General features: G+C 37.4%; 1 protein-coding gene across 3 annotated transcripts in view; it reads left to right on the top strand.

The window, feature by feature from the left end:
* Positions 1-22,679, top strand: part of Trpm7 (transient receptor potential cation channel, subfamily M, member 7) — an 88,497-nt gene that overhangs the window by 20,850 nt on the left and 44,968 nt on the right. For all 3 annotated transcript variants that reach the window (XR_010064692.1, NM_053705.2, XM_039105837.2), the window contains 8 exons: positions 3,016-3,214; positions 5,328-5,541; positions 9,785-9,909; positions 11,960-12,131; positions 13,908-14,082; positions 15,251-15,374; positions 17,419-17,491; positions 22,543-22,643. Coding sequence is in view for 2 of the 3 variants with exons in the window: in NM_053705.2 (NP_446157.2) it covers positions 3,016-3,214; positions 5,328-5,541; positions 9,785-9,909; positions 11,960-12,131; positions 13,908-14,082; positions 15,251-15,374; positions 17,419-17,491; positions 22,543-22,643 (1,183 nt within the window). In the remaining variant the exon portion in view is untranslated. The remainder of the gene's footprint in view (positions 1-3,015; positions 3,215-5,327; positions 5,542-9,784; positions 9,910-11,959; positions 12,132-13,907; positions 14,083-15,250; positions 15,375-17,418; positions 17,492-22,542; positions 22,644-22,679) is intronic.

Below are 22,679 nucleotides of genomic sequence, written 5' to 3'. Positions count from 1 at the left end.
ACAGCACATTTGAAAAATAAACTTGACTAATATTTAAGAAACACCAGGTATGGCACAGTGTAAAAAAATTGGTGTTATTATATTTGCAGGATTTTTACTCAAATATTTGACAGTTCTGTTTCAAACTTAAAGCTACCAGAGTAAGGCTCTGAGAGTGAGAGTTAGTTGAGAAGAGAGGGAAGAAGGAACAGGGGATTCTGACAAGCAAAACAGGCTGTGGGAAGATCTGACAGTTAATGACCCATGGCTCTATTAGGAAACTACAGTGTAAAAAATAGAATGCGGTTGGTAGTCTGGGCTACCAGCATTCAGGAGACAGAGGCAGGCAGATCTCTCTGATCTCAAGGTTAGCCTGTCCAGGGCTACACAGTAATCCCCCCCCCCCCAAAAAAAAAACAAAACAAAACCCAAAACCTCAAACCAATTAGAAATGAGTAGGGACTAGGTCATTTATGCTTAATATATAGTATATCTTCTGATTTTTTTTATTAAGAGGTTAGATGCAAGCTGGAGAGATGAATCCTTGGTTAAGAACACTGGCTGTTTTTCTAGAGAACCCAAGTTTGATTCCCAACAGCCAAATGGCAGCTCACAACTGTCTTTAGCTCTTGTTCCAGGGGATCCAGTGTCTGCCTTCAGCATCTTTGGCATTGCTTGCATGTGGTACACATACATAATTCAGATAAACACTCATACACAAAAAATTAACATGCTAGATTTTCTTCTCCTCTCTCCCTTTGCAGCCATCATTCTTTTTCGTGTTTGTTGTCTCTGTTGAAGACAGAAATCTCATGTAGTCCATGCTGGCTTCAAACACTTGGACCGAGGCTGAGATTTTCTACTCTCTTGCCTCCATTTCCCAAGTGTCGGACTTACAGTTATGTGTATCACACCTTGCCCGATCTATCAATTCCTTTCTTTTGTTTCCTTTTTATTCTAGCTTGTTTAAAGACTTATTTCCCTTACCGTTGGTTTTCAGCAGTGTAGTAATTTTTGTTTTGAGATAAGTTCTCTCTGTAGCTCTGGCTGTCCTGGAACTCAGAGATCTGCCTGCCTCTTGACTTTTTTTTAAATTTATTTTGTTCATATGAGTGCATTGTAGTATCTTCAGACATACTGGAAGAGGGCATCAGATGCTATTACAGATGACTGTGAGCTACCATGTGGTTGCTGGGAATTGAATTCAGGACATCTGGAAGAGCAGTCAGTGCTCTTAACCATTGAGCCATCTCTCCAGCCCCTGCCTCTGACACTTAAGTGTTGGAATTAAAGATATGTATGACTACTCCTGGCCATAGTATAGTTTTTTTTTACTGCTGAGATACATGGACTCAAGAATTTTCAAAATTCAAGAAATTTCAAACTTTTTTTTCAATGTCTTCTAAATTTGTATTCCCATTTCTTTTTAAGGCTCGAATTTTATGCGTTGAACTATTTGATGTCATTCTAACTTTTGAGATGTCTTTCAGTTCTCCTTCCTTGTGTTCACATTTCCTTAACTATCTGTGGCATATTTTTAATATTTGGATCTTTATAATACTTGTTTTATATCATCTGTCATTTTAATTTTATTTAATGATGTTTATTTCCTTTAATAATACCTTTTACTTCATTACATGCCTAGGATAAACATGTTAAACATGTTTTCAGTTTTGTTGATGTTTGTTTTGTTTTTGATGAGTTATTGCATATACCCTGCAAGCCTCAAACATGGTCATCTTTCCTTGTTCTCCCAATACTTGTGGGGCAGCATGTGTGGCTTCATGATGAGAAGTTTTGATGAGTACTGTACATAGTGAATTTTAAGATTTGGAGGGGTTAGATTTTGGGCTTACTTTAACAAGCAATTAGGTGAATTTGTTTCAGGTTGGTCCTTTGAAGTTTTGCTTTTGATTTTAGTACTTGTACTATTTAAGTCTAATTTAGGTTCATTAGTCAAACTCTACTTTTTTTTTTAATGTATATAAATACATTGAGCTGTCTTCAGACACACCAGAAGAGGGCATTGGATCCCTTTTAGATGGTTGTGAACCATCATGTGGTTGCTTAGAATTGAACTCAGGACCTCTGGGAGAACAGTCAGTCCTCTTAACCACTGAGCCATCTCTCCAGCCTGACAAAACTCTTCTGAAAAGCCTGTTCTAGGACTTATATATCAGAAGGCTGTTTGTTCATTCTAGCTGTGCAAACTATTCTGTGCGCTGGATGAATTTCAGAATTGTTCCTATACAGATGGTCTGCCTGCATGCATTTAGAACTCTTTTCCTGGGATCACTTTTGCTTTATCAATTTTAAACTCTGCTGTGGTTTCCGTATTGCACAGCTCTTGTGTTTTGTTTCTTACAGTAATGGTCCAGTAGGTACTTTAGGTAGCACACCATCACTCTTTGTGCTCCTGGCCTCAGGCAATGATTTATCACCCTTTGGTGACTTGGTAGATTAGTTTGGTTTTCTTGAATTCTGTAGTCCTGGAGTCATACATTCATTGTAGTGTTTGGCTTAGGTCACAGGCAACATAAATTCTACCCATTATTGTGTCTACTCAAATTTCATCTCATTATGTAGCAAATATTTCTCTTATGTAGTTGTACCACATTTTATTTATTGTTTACATTACAGTTTCATTATTAATACACCAATGTACTTATTCCTATACTGTGGTAAAAATATCTACTTATAGATACCCTAAAATTAAAATGTCAAACTATTTTTATGTTCATTCATTTTAATTCCATTTTTCAATAACTTAATTTTAAAATTTACTTTCTAATTAGCTTACAGATTAGCAAGTTTCCTGGCAGCATTGACAGTCATACTTAGTTTGGGTTGTGCCCTCCACCCCCATCCTCCTCTTCTCATATCCCTGTTTCCCATCCTGACTTGAAGCCCTTTTGTTGCCAGTCTTCCCATGTTACTTTCACACCATAGGTGTTTTATTACTCTTCCTACCTACTTTCCTTTCACTCTTAATTTTTTGAAAAGTCTCATTATAAACTCTTAACTTTTTCCCTTTAGATGTTTCTGTGGTCGTTTGGTCAAGCAGCATGCATGCTTTACTGCAAGTCTTGCCACAAAATACTCAGATGTGAAATTGGGTGAACACTTTAACCAGGCAATAGAAGAATGGTCTGTGGAAAAGCACACGGAGCAGAGCCCAACAGATGCTTATGGAGTCATCAATTTTCAAGGGGGTTCTCATTCCTACAGAGCTAAGGTATGTCACTTACTGGATTTGTTTTTTATTTAGTTTATTTTGTAATATGTGTAATACCAAAACAGAGTAAGGTGCAGTGCATATATTAAAGTTCTTAACATAGGTTGACATAAATACAGAATTACTGTATTTTGTAGATCAGATCATCATTATAAAAAGTCTTAATTTCATGTTTATTGTCAGAATCTGTTTTCTGAGAGTTAAATCTCCTTTCTTTTCTGTTGCTGTTAAATTAATGTTGCTGTTAAAATAATTTTGTCTTTTATCCCACACTAGATCTGGCACCATAGTGCCCATGACATCCGTTGGATATTTTAACCTCAGTCAGCCAAGCCCCTCACCTGCTTTGCTCCATCCCATATGTCACACTGCTGATGGCTACTCTCTGAGCCTGGCAACAATCTCTCTACCTGTCTAGTTCCCAAGGCAGGTTGCCACCATGCCAGACATACGCATCCCAATTCCATGGCGGCCCAGTGTCTCCAGCCACCACAGGCTCTCTTGAATTCAATTAAATTACCACATGAAAGAACACACAACACAATAACCTCTGATCCAATTGGTAAGATATAATTGCCCATCTAGACATACAAAGCCTTGTACACATCCATCCTTTAAGAATATTCATAACAAGCTGTAAGTGTGCAGAGAGGAATCTTAACATCGGCCTCCATGTTCTCTCGGCTGCTTCTCCTCCTCTCTCACTCCCATCTCTTCCCCCTCTTTAAAACGTTTCTCCTACCCATTCTTCCTTCTTGTCTAATGACAGGCCTTGTTCTATCCTATACCCACCTTCACCTGTATAATGACATCATCCTACACTTTCTTTCTCTTTTAATATTTTCTTTTTTTTTCTTTTTTCTTTTTCTTCGGAGCTGGGAACTGAACCCAGGGCCTTGCGCTTGCTAGGCAAGCGCTCTACCAGTGAGCTAAATCCCCAACCCCCTAACATTTTCTTAAGATAAAAGGACTCATTTTTTTAGGCATTGTGACATATGCCTGACATCCTGCTACCTGAGAAGCCAAAGTACAAGGATTATTGAACCCACTTTTGGGATCAGGCTAAGCAGTATGGGAAAACCCTATGTGCTAAAAAATCAAATCCCCCAAAGTGGTAGCATGTATAGATGGTCTTTTAAAATCAAATCTTTGTATTTGAGTTTAAGTTTAAGCATTGTAGTATTAGCTATCTACTTGTCTTCCTTTTTTTTCTTTATTTTCTTGTCTTATTTTGATTGGGTTCCTTTTTTTTATTTTTTAAGATTTATTTATTTATTATATATAACTAGACAGTTGCTGTCTTCAAACACGCCAGAAGAGGGCATCAGATCTCATTACAGATGGTTGTGAGCCGCCATGTGGTTGCTGGGATTTGAACTCAGGACCTCTGGAAGAGCAGTCAGAGCTCTTAACCACTGAGCCATCTCTCCAGCCCAATTTGTTTCCTTTTATTCATACATTATTCTTCTGTTTCTTTAGTGTGATCTTGTTATAAAGTACAGTTTGAACTTACTGCTCTCTGTTAAAAATTATCTCCTCGCTTTTACCACTCAACAATGTAAGGACTTTTAGAACATCTGTAACTCCATTTTTTCTCTTGTGACTTATGTGCATTTGTTGGCAAATATTTAAATATTGCATATTTTTAAATTCTGTAATGTAATTTTAGTAATTTTATAACCTTTGCATCCTTCTCTTTGTATTAAGACATCATGCTCCTCTCCAAGTTTTCTTATTTTCCACAAATTCTTACTGCTTTTGTACCTGACTGATTCCAAAAACAAATGCAATTTGTCCTAATGCCTCTTACTCTTGGTTGTATTCATAGTTAAACAGGGCACTAAATGTTGGGTTAATTGATAATCGAGTATAAATAGATAAATTGACATCTTTATTTTGATTTTGGTGAATTACAATGCTAGTATTATAAATATCAGGAATTTTTCCAAATTTAAAAGCCATTTGCTATTTTTATTTCTAGGAGTGTAAGTATTTTGATAATGGCCCATGAATACTTCTTACATGATCTAACTTAAGTATATTTTTTTTGATTATCAGATGTTACATTATTAAATCTGCGAACATAGTTATTTTGGCCCTTTGTTTGTTTTAGTATGTGAGACTATCATATGATACCAAACCTGAAATCATTCTGCAACTTCTGCTTAAAGAATGGCAAATGGAGTTACCCAAACTTGTTATTTCTGTACATGGAGGCATGCAGAAATTTGAACTTCATCCAAGAATCAAGCAGTTGCTTGGAAAGGGTCTTATTAAAGCTGCAGTTACAACCGGAGCTTGGATTTTAACTGGAGGAGTAAATACAGGTAATATGAACACTATCAATTTTATTTAGTGTTTGCCAATCTTTCATATCAGTTTGGCATTTGGAATAACAAATTAGTATAAATATTTGATTCTTCTGTTACTCTATGTAATCTTTGGTAATTTTCATTGATAAAAATATCTTAATCTTTTTGGTTGCCATTCAGGCCTTTAAAATACACACTTTAGGACAAAAGTTTGCAAAGCTGTGTGCCAGATCCAGCTTAGGTAATTCTTCTTGTGAATAAAGATTTATTTGCATATAGCCACATTCATTTGTCTATACTTGTAACAAAGACTAGTAAGTACATACCACACACAGCCCAAATGTTAATGCTTGTCTCAAACGTTTGCCAAAACACTTGCTGACTCTACTTTAAAGTCTTGTCACTTCTAACTACTGATAAACTGGTAAAAGAATGGTAGTCTGCTCCTTTGGTAGTGGTAAAGGCATGTCCTTTGGAGGCTGGAGAAATGGCTCAGCAGATAAGAGCACTGACTATTTTTGTAGAGGACATGGGTTTTGTTTCCAGCATTCACATGATATCTCACAATTATTTGTAATTCCAGTTCCAGGGAATCTGATACCTTTTTCTGACTTTCTTGGGCACTAGGGACATATGTGATTCACATACATGGAAACATGTATTAACATAAAAATAAAATTGTAAAAAAGAAAAGTGACCTTTAAAAATTAAATTTTCAACCCGCGGATCCCGGCCCGCAGCAGCTCTCTGCTCCCAAACCCCGTGGGAGAGAGACCTCACTGCCTGATCAGGTGGGCACTCCTGAGGCTGCAGAGCGGAGGAGACCACCAACACTGCCCACCCCTGCCCACATCCCTGGCCCAAGAGGCAACTGTATAAGGCCTCTGGGTTCCCGTAGGGGAGGGCCCAGGAGCGGCAGGACCCCTGCGCCTGAGACACCGCCGGAACCTGAAGGAAACAGACCGGATAAACAGTTCTCTGCACCCAAATCCCGTGGGAGGGAGAGCTGAACCTTCAGAGAGGCAGACACGCCTGGGAAACCAGAAGAGACTGCACTCTGTGCACATCCAGACGCTAGAGGAAAACACCAAACGTCATCTGGAACCCTGGTGCACGGAGGCTCCCGGAGGGAGCGGCGCAGATCTTCCTGGTTGCTGCCGCCTCGGAGAGGACTTAGGCAGTACCCCACGAGCAAACTTGAGCCTTGGAACCACAGGTAGGACCAACTTTTCCCCTGCAAGAAACCTGCCTGGTGAACTCAAGACACAGGCCCACAGGAACAGCTGAAGACCTGTAGAGAGGAAAAACTACACGCCCGAAAGCAGAACACTCTGTCCCCATAACTGGCTGAAAGAAAACAGGAAAACAGGTCTACAGCACTCCTGACACACAGGCTTATAGGACAGTCTAGCCACGGTCAGAAATAGCAGAACAAAGTAACACTAGAGATAATCTGATGGCGAGAGGCAAGCGCAGGAACCCAAGCAACAGAAACCAAGACTACATGGCATCATCGGAGCCCAATTCTCCCACCAAAGCAAACACGGAATATCCAAACACACCAGAAAAGCAAGATCTAGTTTCAAAATCATATTTGATCATGATGCTGGAGGACTTCAAGAAAGACATAAAGAACTCCCTTAGAGAACAAGTAGAAGCCTACAGAGAGGAATCGCAAAAATCCCTGAAAGAATTCCAGGAAAACACAATCAAACAGTTGAAGGAATTAAAAATGAAAATAGAAGCAATCAAGAAAGAACACATGGAAACAACCCTGGACATAGAAAATCAAAAGAAAAGACAAGGAGCTGTAGATACAAGCTTCACCAACAGAATACAAGAGATGGAAGAGAGAATCTTGGGAGCAGAAGATTCCATAGAAATCATTGACTCAACTGTCAAAGATAATGTAAAGTGGAAAAAGCTACTGGTCCAAAACATACAGGAAATCCAGGACTCAATGAGAAGATCAAACCTAAGGATAATAGGTATAGAAGAGAGTGAAGACTCCCAGCTCAAAGGACCAGTAAATATCTTCAACAAAATCATAGAAGAAAACTTCCCTAACCTAAAAAAAGAGATACCCATAGGCATACAAGAAGCCTACAGAACTCCAAATAGATTGGACCAGAAAAGAAACACCTCCCGTCACATAATTGTCAAAACACCAAACGCACAAAATAAAGAAAGAATATTAAAAGCAGTAAGGGAAAAAGGTCAAGTAACATATAAAGGCAGACCTATCAGAATCACACCAGACTTTTCGCCAGAAACTATGAAGGCCAGAAGATCCTGGACAGATGTCATACAGACCCTAAGAGAACACAAATGCCAGCCCAGGTTACTGTATCCTGCAAAACTCTCAATTAACATAGATGGAGAAACCAAGATATTCCATGACAAAACCAAATTTACACAATATCTTTCTACAAATCCAGCACTACAAAGGATAATAAAGGGTAAAGCCCAACATAAGGAGGCAAGCTATACCCTAGAAGAAGCAAGAAACTAATCATCTTGGCAACAAAACAAAGAGAAGAAAAGCACACAAACATAACCTCACATCCAAATATGAATATAACAGGAAGCAATAATCACTATTCCTTAATATCTCTCAACATCAATGGCCTCAACTCCCCAATAAAAAGACATAGATTAACAAACTGGATACGCAATGAGGACCCTGCATTCTGCTGCCTACAGGAAACACACCTCAGAGACAAAGACAGACACTACCTCAGAGTGAAGGGCTGGAAAACAACTTTCCAAGCAAATGGTCAGAAGAAGCAAGCTGGAGTAGCCATTCTAATATCAAATAAAATCAATTTTCAATTAAAAGTCATCAAAAAAGATAAGGAAGGACACTTCATATTCATCAAAGGAAAAATCCACCAAGATGAACTCTCAATCCTCATCTTCGGTTGGTTTATATACAAGTGTGCAATTTCTAGGCTTGAAAGTAAAATGATGCTATCTGGTGCTGGATAGAGGAGCCTTATTTTTTATTATGGCAGCTTGCTATTTTTGTAACATGGTGATTTGGTTGAACACAATAAAGTACAGTAGTAACTGAAAAAAAAATTAAATTTTCATCCTGGCAGTGATGGCACATACCTTTTATCCGAGCACCAGAGAGGCAGAGGCAGGTAGATCTCTGTTTGAGACCAGCCTGGTCTACAGAGTGAATTCCAGGACTGCCAGAACTACATAGTGAGACCATGTGTCAAAAAAATAAGTAAACAAACAAAACTAAATAAATAAAAAAATTAACTTTTTAAAAAAATTATTGGGGCTGGGGATTTAGCTCAGTGGTAGAGCGCTTACCTAGGAAGCGCAAGGCCCGGGGTTCGGTCCCCAGCTCCGAAAAAAAGAACCAAAAAAAAAAAAAATTATTTTTTCATTTATTAGCCTCCCTTTCTTCAAGATCTTTTGTATAATGTTTAGTTAAACATTATTTATATAAATCACCTTAATTCTCTTATTCATATTTTATTAATAATTATTTGTTTAGACTCATACGACATTATTTGAGCATGGTGTGTTATAAGTAACAGACAGACAACTTTTTAAGATCTTACAGGACATTAACAAACATTGTGGCTTTTACTCTTGAATAAGAAGGGAAAGGTTTTAAGGTGTTAGTTGGTAAGAGCAAAGATTATCTGAATATGTTTTGAAAATGGACTGCTTTTAAGCAAGCAAGGCAGTGGGAACAAATCAGTGCTGCTGTTATTTTCCTTGTCTTAATGTGAAAGAGGAGATATAATTGTTTTTTCTTTTCTTTTTTTTTTTTTCGGAACTGGGGACCGAACCCAGGGCCTTGCACTTGCTAGGCAAGCACTCTACCACTGAGCTAAATCCCCAACCCCAAGATATAATTGTTACAAGAAGAAAATTATCCATCACTGTTAGGACTAGCCGATGTGATAGATTCATTACATGGGTTTTGGACAGTTGCAGTGGATTTTATTTATTTATTTCTTTTGGGTTCTTTTTTTTTTTTTTTTTCCTTCGGAGCTGGGGACCGAACCCAGGGCCTTGCGCTTCCTAGGTAAGCGCTCTACCACTGAGCTGAATCCCCAGCCCTGCAGTGGATTTTATATTGTGTGGTTTTGTTAATCTGTGGTTATCTTACAGTTTTTATAAGCTTGGCTTTGGATCGTATAGCCTTAGAATCTTATTTTAAATAAATGTCATAAATTATAGTGTTAGAATGTACAGGGTTTTTCTAATGGTGAATAAAATTTTGTATGAACAGGTGTGGCAAAACATGTTGGTGATGCCCTCAAAGAACATGCTTCCAGATCATCTCGAAAAATTTGCACTATTGGAATAGCTCCATGGGGAGTGATAGAAAACAGGAATGATCTTGTTGGGAGAGATGTAAGAAAGCTTTTTTTTATGTCTTAAATTTGAGCTTGTATACAAACAGGAATAATGCTAGCCAACTTGATAGACCATATCAGACTTTCACACTAAGTTTAAAACAAAATTTTCAGGGGTCTCTTTTGATCCTTTGGAAAATGTTTATCAATATAAATGCTTATAATAGTGTTGGTCCTTCTTATTTTCTGTTTTTAATGTAGAATGTTATTTTAATATATTTCCCATATAGTATTTGTATTTGTAACTGATCTTTTGTTTTGTTTTGTTTTTCAAGACAGTTTCTCTATGTAACTGTTGTTGTTCTGGGACTTGCTCTATAGGCCAGGCTAGCCTTGAACTCAGAGATATAACTATTTAATTTAATGTTGAGGATTAAGCTTGTCACCAAGAGTAGCAATTATATGCTAGCGCTTTATTTAAGAAGATTGAAGATGTGGACTGGTTTATAGATATTCATCAGGAGCCTATTAAAGTAAAAGCGGCTGGACGTGATGCTGTAGTGCCAAGGGCTTTGAGGTGGGGCCTTACCTGGCTGAGGGCCTTAGTTTCATTGCTGATAGGGCACCCACAGAGGAAATAAGGTATCACCAAAGGCATGGAGAGAACCCCTCGATGGTCAGGGGAATTTAGCAGCTCTGACTGTCAACTGGTTATTTATACAAATTTCACAGAACAAAGATAGGCTAATGGTTATTGTAAGTGGTACAGAATATTTTTTGATTTTTCATTTCATGTCCATGGTTACAAGTTTAGTTACAATTAGAAAATACAAACAAAAACAGATTTTATTAACCCTATAACTCCAATTTAAAGAATATAAAGAATGTCTCCTCTGAAGCAAACACATTTATTACATGACAGCCAGCTTTTAGGCACTCCAGGCAAACAGAAAGTATCTGAACCAGTCTTTTTATGAATAAGTAAATACTAATACCTAACTTACTTTACTGTTGTGTCATCATTTACCCTGTGAAGTTGGAAATGTTTGTTTTAGTCAGTTTAGTCCGTCTGTCTTAGTTACTGAGTTGTAGCCCTTCAGGTGTGTATACTGTAGAACCCCCCGTCTTTAAAATTTCTTTGCTGAGAGCTTTACATCTATAATAAGAAGAGACCTTGAATATGTAACCTATTCTCCTGGCTAGCAAGTTTGTCAATTGACTCTGTTTACCCTGTGTCAATTATGCTGTTTGAGGTCGCTCAGGGGCAGATACTCAAAGAATATTTCTGGAGTAATGGCCTCATCTAGCCATATGCTCATCTGTGCTTAATGATGTCCAGGGCATAAGGAAGACTTGTAAAGAGTGGTCAATAAATTTAATTTTAGTATTTTCCTAAAAAGACTCAGATATAATTTTTCTTAATAAAAGAAATAAAATGAATTGTAATGCAGAAAAGTCCCCAAGAGTGCAACACGCAGAGACCACAACTCAGAAATAAAGTGACAGCAATTGCAGCAATCTGTTCCGCTTTGTTGGAACTACATCAAGCAACTGTGCTAGCTTCATGATTCTCAGTGTTCCCAGTGAATATGGCTGTGCCATTGGAGGCTTTTAATCCCAGCACACAGCACATGGAAGCAGAGGCAGACTGGTCTCTGAGTTTCAGTTGAAGCCAGCTTGATCTATATAGCAAAGTTCCAGGCTAGTGGGGCTTTATAATGTAATCCTACTTTAAAAATAACCAAGAGGAAAAATTAATGGTAATCATTTTCAAATGATACTGAATTACTAATGTCTGTTTTAAAAGACTATATTTATGCTTTGGAAAAAAATCACTTTGACATTTTGCTGCTTTTTTGTCTTCTGTATTGTACTTTACTCAAATAAATTTATAATTAGCACTGCATATTTTACTGCTCCTTTTGCATGCATGATAAAAACATGGCTCATTTTATTATTGCTCTTCACATACTTAAAAGTTTGTTCTTTTTCTTTATATATAAATGAAAATAGAATTATACGTTTTATCCATGGGTCACTTCAGAATTTATTTTACACTGTGTTGCATTCACCTCCCTTTCATTGACTCTTGTTTTCCTGTTGTTTAGGTGGTTGCCCCCTATCAAACCCTATTAAATCCCTTGAGCAAATTGAATGTTCTGAATAATCTACACTCCCATTTCATCTTGGTGGATGACGGCACGGTTGGAAAGTATGGGGCAGAAGTCAGACTGAGAAGAGAACTTGAAAAAACCATTAATCAGCAAAGAATTCATGCTAGTAAGGGAGTTCATAGATTTTTTTTTTTATTGTTAAAATACTCAAAGGTGTATTAATAGCCAGAAACATACTTGAAAAGTAGCACATTCTTTGAAGTAAGTATACTTTTCTTTCCATAGTAAAAGAACCTATAAAGCAACCAAAAATGGCTGATCTAAACTAAATGGTAAGACCCAGGAAAAGACATCCTAAAAGAAAAGTTTTGTTGTTCTCATTGTGGGTTGTTTTTTTTTTTTTTCTTTCTCTTTTTTTAAACTTATGTTGATATTTTTACAGTATCCTGTACAAACCCCTGTAGCTCAAGGTACTTACTAACATTCTTAATGTTTGTGGTCATTCTGATACATGACTTTGACTTTCAAGATAGTGATATAAAAGGACCAATATCACTTTGTTAAGAATTAGCTTTCCCTACAGTTTATAAAATAAGTCTATATTGCTGTTGGCACATGGGTCTTAAAAATTGATATTCTTGGAACAGATTTTTCTTTCCAACTATGACGGAACTTTCGCTTTCAACACCTATATTTTATTACAATCTGAAGTAGTTCTGTAACCTAGTATACAGAGAAGGTGAACTCTGATGAAGTGATACAGAAATATAAAATAACAGAACACGTATAGTGGAGTCACAATATTTGTGAAATGGAGTAATTTAAAAAATATTTTGGGGGCTGGAGAATGGCCATTAGTGGCTGAGAGCACTTGTTACTCTTGCAGATGTTCTGAGTTCAGTTCCCAGCACCCAGTCAGTGTCTCAGACCATCTATAATTTCATTTGTGGGGGATACAGTGAATTCTGACCTCTCAGGGCAGTAGGCACATGTGTGGTCCATAGATTGGCATTAGGCAAAACACTTATCCAAATAAAGTAAACAAATCTCTAAAAATTTTAAATTTTGTCTCCCCTACCCTGTGGGGTGACTGGAGGTCACAGGATACACCTGGCAGTTGGTTCTCAGGGTTCACTCTGTGGGACTTGGGGGTTGAACGCAGACTATCAGAAGCTTTGTTAACTGAACCATCATGGCCACCCTGAGAATTTGCAATGCTGTACAAATCTACAGTTAGACATATTTTGTGTTTTGTTACCACATTTAAGGTTGTTGTAAAAAATGAAGACTAGTATTCTTCACTAATTTTTTTATCTATTGTAAAAGTCTTCCACCCTTAATGATCAGTTCCCGTTCTGTAGCTCTCTCTAGTATTAATTTTTATACTAATGCCTCAACTACTTGGAATAAGAAGCATTGTAAAAATAAATAAAAATAGGTATATGATAGAAATTCAGCTAATACAGTATTAAAATGTAAAATTCCCCCCACCCCTGGTGGCTTATGCTTGTAATCACAGCTCTCAAGAGGCTGAGACTAAAGATCTGCTTGGGTTACAACATCAGACTTTCAAAAATAAGAAAAAGAAAAGGCTAGACATACTGAACCACAAATTATTCCTAACATATCTTGTCAAAAGTTCAATTAATAAATACACAAAGGTTTGTTTTCAGTTAATATGCACATTCTAGTTGGTATTAAATCACATGTTGAATTTCCTAATTTTTCACCCAGAGGCGATTTCAGTGAATAAATGTTTAGAGCACTGTTACATTGGTGCTTGGTTATTTATATATATACTGGCTATTGCTAACCTTCAGTGTTCAAGGTAAAGCTGACTGTCTGACAAGTAATTTTATTTTAATTTTTTTAATATAAAATAATTAAGATTAATTTACTGAGTTTTGTCAGAATTTACTAATTAAACTTTTACCCTTTTCAGGAATTGGGCAAGGTGTTCCTGTGGTGGCTTTGATATTTGAAGGCGGGCCAAATGTCATCCTTACAGTACTGGAGTACCTCCAGGAAAGCCCCCCCGTTCCAGTTGTTGTGTGTGAAGGGACAGGCAGAGCTGCAGATTTACTAGCATATATCCATAAGCAGACAGAGGAAGGAGGGTGAGTGTAGAGTATAGCATACTTTACAGTATAGAGTGCTATTGCTTATGTAATACTGGATTTCTTTGTTTATTTGATGAGAATGAAAATCTCAATTTCAGTAAAATGCTTTGTTCAGACTTACGGCAGTAGTTTGTCTCATACATTATTGGTATGAAAGTACAATCTTTTTAATTTTTTTATTCAAAAGATTATTTTTATTATTGCTTCAGAAATATACCTTTGACCTGATAGTTTAATTTCACATAATGGTTTTTACAAGTAAAGCGGGTTTTGTTTTTGTTTTTTAAGATTTTTTTATTTATTATTTATGCAGTATTCTGCCTGAATATATGCCTGTAAGCCAGAAGAGGGCACCAAGATCTCATTACAGATGGTTGTGAGCCACCACTTGGTTGCTGGGAATTGAACTCAGGTCCTCTGAAAGAGCAGTTAGTGCTGTTAACCACTGAGCCATCTCTCCAGTCCTGTATAAAGTTTTTGTTGTAGGGTTATTTGTACAAGATAAAGACATAGAATATCTACCAAAAGAGGCCTAAGTAAGTTATGGCATGTGTATACAGTGGAATGATGACAGCTGAGTAACGATGGAAGCTGTGTGTTAGATCACTCAGCTATGGCAGCACACACGAACTGACATCAATGATGCAGAGTAGTGTGTCCCTTATGCAAGGATGACATGCAAACTTGTGAACATTCCAAACTTTTAAAGAAGAGTTAAGAAAATTACTAAATAAGATCTCAGAGCACCGTGCAGGCTAACAGTGATTGCTGAAGAGAGGTGAACTGTAGAAGGCAGAGAGAATAGGAAAGGAGATTCTGATTATGAACTGCTGCATTGTGATACTCTGAGGCATGTAAAGTTTCCATGTTTAAGACACATTGGAAAATTATTTTATAAAGCCATAGTATATAGAATTACCATTATGATACCTTGTGAAATCCAAGTACTAATACTACACCACATGCTTTGTTTAAAACATTCACAAAATAATTCAAAGTGAAAACACTCTATTCCTCTTCTTATGCCAAGGATTTAATAATAGGTATCTCAGGAAATTAGTTTTTAATATTAGTACAGAATCTCTAGAAGCTTTGCTTGTATTTCATTTTCATCCTACAGAGGAGATGAAATGAATGAAGTAAGTTGATTTTCTTCTTCTACCAGGAATCTTCCTGATGCAGCAGAGCCTGATATTATATCAACTATCAAAAAAACATTTAACTTTGGCCAGAGTGAAGCAGTTCATTTATTTCAAACAATGATGGAGTGTATGAAAAAAAAAGAGCTTGTGAGTAGATTTCAGCAGATTAAGCCTATTATTTATTCTAATTCATATATTGTTTCATCTTTATGTTTTAAGTTTTTAAAGCTGTTCTGTCATTTCCTTATTGGTCTTCAATTGAGTGACATAGAAAGACTAATTTTCATAAAATATTAAGACTATATTCTTTTAAGGGAAGTTTTATAACTGAGACTCAATTGACTGTGCCTAGTATTTAAGAAGAATGCAGAAAAAGAAGCAACATGGTTCAGTGGCTACTGGTGCTTGCCACCAAGTCTAATGACCTGAGTTTGATCCCTGAATTCACCTGATGGAGGGAGGAGAGAACCAACTCTCACAGATTGCCTTTGACTTGTTTGAATTGTTGTGTGCAATTCTCTCTCTCTCTCTCCCTCCTTCCTTCACCCCCTCCTCTCATATATAAACACACACACACACACACACACACACACACACACACACAGAGAGAGAGAGAGAGAGAGAGAGAGAGAGAGAGAGAGAGAGTTGTAGTTGTTAGTGACTTCTAATAAAATGTCTGGAAAAGTCTTTTAAGACTACTAGATTAAAAGTCTGTGCTGCTTAATTTTATACATGTAAACACAGGCTTATATTTTTAGAGATAAAATTTTAACAGCTCTGTCAGTACATAGAAACATGGATTTGTTGTCTGTTCTTGGCCTTTGGGCCTTGATCAGGTGTTGATTTGCCTTGTTTTGACTTTCATTGCAAGCTTTGTTCTCCATGAAATGAAGTTAGTTGAACTTTTTACTAGTGTAGTAATCATCTTTTACTTTCTGAAAACTATCCAGGTAAAACCCCCTAAATAGCTTTATATTTCACTTGATTTACGTTCCTTCGCCCCAGAATATGTGTGCTGCAAGGCATAGTGGTGCCCACCTGTGATCCAGCTCCTGGAGGGTGAGCAGGAGGGTTCTGAGTCCCAGTACAGCTAGAACAACTTTATAAGTTTTCTTTAAAAAAGTGTGTGTTGGGGGGGTCACTTGAATAAGTTTTCACTCCGTAGAAAGAACAGCAAGATGTGCTCTGATAGTAATTTCTTGTCTCTACCCACAAATTGCTTATGTAAGCTAGAAGACATAAAATAGGGTAAAAAGAAGTGACTATGATAGGAAACAAACAAGCCTTTAGTTAGTCTAGGCACACAGGAAGCAGAGTGCAGACAGGGCTACGCAGGGAAACCTAGTCTCAACAAAACAGAACAAAAAAGGAAAAAGAAAATACTGTTTTTGGATATGTCTGCTAATGTGATTGATGTAAGTAAAGAAGTCTTCATTTTCTGTTCTGTGTTTAGGTTTGAACTGATTTTAGATCACTTAGATCTATAGATTTAGAGATCTGTATAGTTATAGCAATATGTAAGTGACTACAAAAATCTTTCTGTTTAAAAAAACATTTTGTGTGTATGGTTGTGTGGGCATGCATGCATGGAAGTCACTTTGTGGAGTCAGTTTTTTTCTTCCACCTTTAGTGGCTTCACGAGGTGGAACTTAGTTGTCAGGTTTGTCTTACCTTTCCTGTCTTAACCTTTTTCTGTTGCTGTGAGAAGGCACCATGACCAAGGCAACTTAATAAAAGAACATTTAATGTGCTCTCATAATTTGAGAAGTGAGTTCATGGTCACATAGTAGGGACCACGGTGACAGGCAAGCATGGAGCTGCAGCAGTGCTGAGAGCTTACGTGTTGAGATAACCACAAGGCAGGGAAGCTAACTTCTGGAATGAAGGCTTTTGAAACCTAGAAGCCCCATCCCTGGTAACAAACCTTCTCCACTCCTGATCCTTCTCCAATAGTTGTACCAATGAGGGTCTAAGCATTCAATTATGTGAGCATACAAGGGCCATTCTTATTCAAATTGTAATATGTGGCAAACACTTTTACCCACTCAGCCATCTTATCAGACATATAAATATCTGTTTCTATACAAATTTTCATATAAACATTTCTCTTTATATGGTTTGAAATTATTTTTTGTTTTATAATATTTTAGCTTTAAAAATGAAGAAATAATATTAATATATTCTTAAATAGATCACTGTTTTCCATATTGGTTCAGAGGACCATCAAGATATAGATGTGGCCATACTTACTGCACTGCTAAAAGGTAAGGATTTTTTATTTTGTTATGAATCAGTGTCTTTACATAGCCCTGCTGTCCTGGAAATCACACAGATCCTTCTTCTGCATCTGGCTCCTAAGTGCTGAGATTAAGGTATGAGCCACAGATGCCAACTGAAAAGGTAAGATTCTAAAAACATGTTCTCTTTAGAGTATGTTCTATTTATATAAGGTAGAGCTTTTTCATGTCATGGTCAGAGGAGTTGATTTTCCAGTCATTTTCTTTATGAAAGGCACAGGTTAAATTTTAAGTTGGCAACAAAATAGTTATATAGACTTAGAGTTTGTGTCTTGAAGATTTAACTGGATGGATGGAGGGATGGATGGATGGATGGATGGATGGATGGATGGATGGATGGATGGATTCATTCATTCACCATCCATCCGTCCATGTGTTTTTATATCCACATAGACATGAAATGGGATGTATTTCAAAAAATGACTTTAAAGGTAATTAAGTATTTACTTGATAGAAATAAGAGCTTACTTAAATAAGCTAATTTCTTCTGAAGAAAATATGAAAACTAATGTGGTCTTTCTGAATACTAGATACCCAATGGTTTTAAAAAATGTCATAGTGATAAGTATTTTCAAAATCAGAAATGAAAATTATGCCCCATTGGGAAATTATGTCCTATTTGTATATAGGGCAGGATCAAAGGTCTTGTTATCCATTAAGGTGTTCCAAATATTAGATTATAACAAATTATCACTATGTTTTTAAACCTAATATAATTAAGTATAAATCATCTTTGATCAAGAGATGCTTAAGTGTTCAGAAACCATAGATGTAAAAAGAGAGATGACATAAATATCACAACATAAGATAATAATAGAATACTATTTGTACTGTTTGCCATACATTTTCTGTGTGCTAGCCCTTGTATGTAAGTGGACCATATCTTATTTTATCCTTCCATTGGTTCTACCTGCCCTGTTTTCTTTTGTCTTTTCTTCATTTTACAAAGGAAGAATCTAAGAAATCAAATGATGAAGTCAAGGAATTTTAAAATCACCTATATTGGCCCATTGAGATGGATTAGTGGATCAGACCACTTTCCACATGAGCTTAAAGACCCTAGTTCTGTCCCTGGAATCCATAGTGGAAGGAGAGAATCAATTCATGAAAGTTGCCCTCTGAGCTACATGATGGCTGTATCGTGAGCACACCCAAACACATGCACAGGCACCCACACAAAATAATTTGAAGGCTATAACTTAAAGAAAAAATGAATGCCTTATGGAAAAAACGAATATGAAAATTTGAAGAAGAATCCAAACATTTAGATAATGAACTTGTATTCCATTATTATACAAAAATAGAAATGAGACCTTCTGTGTCCTGGCCTAGTCCAATAAATGTAGCTCTCAATTCTTTTTTTTTTTTTCCCACTGACTTTTTATCTTTTTTTCGTTTCTTTCCTTGGATATTTTCTTTATTTAAATTTCAAATGTTATTACCTTTCCTGGTTTCCTATCCAAACCACCCCCCACCCCCATCACACACACTCTACCCAACTCCCTACCTCCATGAGGTTGCTCCCCCACCCACCTACTCTATCCTGCCTCTCCACCCTGGCATTCCCCTACACTGGGGACTTCACAGGACCAAGGTCCTCTCCTCCCATTGATGCCCAACAAGGCCTATCCTCTGCTACATATGCAGCTGGAGCCATGGGTCTGTCCAGGTGTACTCTTTTGTTGATGGTTTAGTCCCTCGGAGCTCTGGTGGGTTGATATTGTTGTTCCTCCTATGCGGTTGTAAATCCCCTAAGTTACCCCAGTCCTTTCTCTAACTTCTCCATTGGGGACCCCGTTCTCAGTCCAGTAGTTGGCAGAGACAGCTATATCAGCCTCCTGTCAGCATGCACCTCTTGGTATCTCCAATAGTGACTGGGTTTGATGACTGCATGTGAGATGGATTCCCATGTGTAGCAATATCTGGTTGGCCTTTCCTTCAGTCTCTGCTCCACACTTTGTCTCTGTATTTCTTCCCCCTTCTAAGAAGTACTGAAGCATCCACACTTTGGTCTTTGTTCTTCTTGAGTTTCATGTGGTCTGTAATTTGTACCTTGAGTATTCTGAGCTTCGAAGTCATTGTTTTTAATAGCTTAATAGTAGTACTCCATTGTGTAGATGTACCACATTTTCTGTATCCATTCTTCTGTTGAAGGACATCTGGATTCTTTCCAGCTTCTAGCTATAATAAATTAGGCTGCTGTGAACATAGTGGAGCATGTGACCTTGTTATATGTTGGAACATCTTTTGGGTATATACCCAGGAGTGGTATAGCTGGGTCCTCAGGTAGCAGTATGTCTAATTTTCTGAGGAACCACTAGACTGTTTTTCAGAGTGGATATACCAGCTTGCAGTCCCACCAACAATGGAGGAGTGTTACTCTTTCTCCACATCCTTGCCAGCATCTGCTGTCACCTTTTTTTTTTTTTTTTTTTTTTTTTGGAGCTGGGGACTGAACCCAGGGCCTTGTGCTTGCTAGGCAAGCGCTCTACCACTGAGCTAAATCTCCAACCCCGTCACCTGGGTTTTTGATTCTGATTGGTGTGAGGTGGAACCTCAGTGTTGTTTTGCTTTGCATTTCCCTGATGACTAAGGATGTTATTAAACATTTCTTTAAGTTGTTATGTCTCCCTTTTCATTTCTGATTCTGTTAATTTGAATACTGTCTCTGTGCCCTCTAGTTAGTCTAGCTAAGGGTTTATCTGTCCTGTTGATTTCTGTCAAAGAATCAGCTCCTGGTTTTGTTCTTTTAGTTTTTACTTGGTTGATTTCAGCTCTGAGTTTATTTCCTGTCTACTCCTCTTGGGTGTATTTGCTTCTTTTTGTTCTAGAGCTTTTAGGTGTGCTGTCAAGCTGGTGACATATGCTCTCTCCTGTTTCTTTTTGGAGGCACTCAGAGCTATGATTTTTCCTCTTAGCACTGCTTTCATTGTGTCCCATAAGTTTGGGTATGTTGTGCCTTCATTTTCATTAAATTCTAAAAAGTCTTTAATTTCTTTATTTCTTCTTTGACCAAGTTATCATTGAGTAGAGCATTTTTTAGCTACCATGTGTATGTGGATTTTCTGTGTAGCTCTTAATTCTTATCAAAGAAGTTTGTTTTTACATAAGACAGGAACCTTTACAAAAAGCTACAGCTGCTTAAAATGTAGAGAATAACTATCAGTGGGATGCCCATTCCCAATTGCTACATTTACAACATAACCTGTAACCTAAGACAGGAACATTTTGAAAGAGGAGAGGAAGATTGTTATAAAGCTAGGGGACTAGGAAGTGGACTGTGATATTGTATCTTCTAGATAAGACAGTGTTACCACGTACAATCTCAGTGCTATCTAAACAAGACCTGAACAATGACAACACCATTGCTAGTTGGTGAGTCTTAAAAGCCCTGCTCCTGGATGAAGAGCTACAGGCAGTTAACCACTGCTGAGACACGGAGACTTCCTCTTCAGCAGGAAGAGTCCCACAGTTGGTTATGCAGCACTGGGTAGTCATCCTAGAACATAAATTTCATTTATTAAAAAAAAATTAAGTAGAAGTAAACTGTAAATAAGTGCTACCTCCTCCCTTCCCAAACAGAAAATTGCAGATCTTTTGCCTTACGTAAATGGTGCAACCATCTTGAAGCATGCTTTTGATGTATCAGAAATCTAAAGTGATATTCTTAAATCCAGTAAATAATCAAACATAGACTAAAATATACTTGAAAATTTTCAGAGTAACCTAAACATCTGTGTACTGAAATGTTAAACTATTTCAATTTAAAAGATTAACACATAAAAAATATAAGGCAGCTACTAAAGTTGTGTGTTTAATCATATTTGCTCTGTAGATTTTACCTGGCTTTAAACTCATGATAGCCCTCATGCAGCTTCCCCACAGCAAGGATTACAGCTGTTACTGTCATGGTCATCTTTTATCCCATTTCTTCATATCTCTGTCTCTGTCTCTCTGTCTCTGTCTCTCTCTGTACAGTACGTGGGCGCGTGCACGCGCGCGCACACACAGACAGACAGACAGACACACACACACACACACGCAGAGTCACATGATTCAGGTACCTTCTTTAGTCTCTGAACTTGGGAGTTCACAGATCCAGTGAGACTGGTTGAGAAGCAAGCTCCAAGGACCCGCTAGTCTCTCTTTTTCCTAGCCCTATCCTAAGCCATAGGGTCACAGATGTGTCACCATATCTGTCTGTCTGTCTGTCTGTCTGTCTGTCTAACTTCTCTATTTATTCAAAGGTGCTAGGGATCTGAACACAGGTTCTCATGTTCTCACAGCATATCCTTTATCCCATCTTCCGTCTTCACATCCACGATACTATTTATTCCGTCTTTAAAAAGAAAGTTACATGATTTTACCTGGTGTGTGTGCACATTTGAGTGTGCCATGGTGCATGTGTAGAGCTGTAAAACACCTTGAATTGGGTTTCTCCTACCATGTGGAGCCAGAAGATGGAGCTTAAGTTGTTGGGCTTGGCAGTAAGTTCTTTTACTCACTGAGCCATCATTAGATCCCATTTAATGTAGAGTATACCCCTTTCCTAATAAAGTTTATGGTTATACTAAACATTTGTGCAGAAAAGTACTTGAAAAAAACATTTTTCAGAATTTTTAAGATATTGAGTATTTTGTCTGTGATGGAAACAAATCATCTTTGTTTTCTCAGTTTCTGCATTCTGATTTTTTTTCAACTGAGGCTTTTTTTTTTTTTTTTTTGGTTTGTTTTCTGGGTATTTGATTGTTTGTTTTTGTTTTTTCTGAGACAGGGCTCTTACTCTGTAGACCAGCCAGGCTGGCCTCAGTCTCAGAGATCAGCCTGCCTCTGCTTCCTGAGTCTGGGATTAAAGGGGTGCACCACGTCTGGCTAAGCAATATAATTTTTATACTTGAACATTAATGGTCCATCTTGGCGTATATGATCTATATAAAGCAAAGGGTTCTAGGGAAAGTTTATAAGAGCGTAGAAGGTGATGGAGACATATTTACCTATTGGTTTTCTTTATTCAATAGGTACTAATGCATCAGCGTTTGACCAGCTTATCCTTACACTGGCATGGGACAGAGTTGATATTGCCAAAAATCATGTATTTGTTTATGGACAACAGTGGTTGGTATGTAGATAATCTAAATACATAATATAATGAAGT

The sequence above is a fragment of the Rattus norvegicus genome, chromosome 3 (assembly GCF_036323735.1).
Source record: "Rattus norvegicus strain BN/NHsdMcwi chromosome 3, GRCr8, whole genome shotgun sequence".
Classification (NCBI taxonomy): Eukaryota; Metazoa; Chordata; class Mammalia; order Rodentia; family Muridae; genus Rattus; species Rattus norvegicus.
The sequence above is the reverse complement of the archived record's forward strand: the minus strand, read 5'-3'. Positions and strand labels throughout refer to the sequence as shown.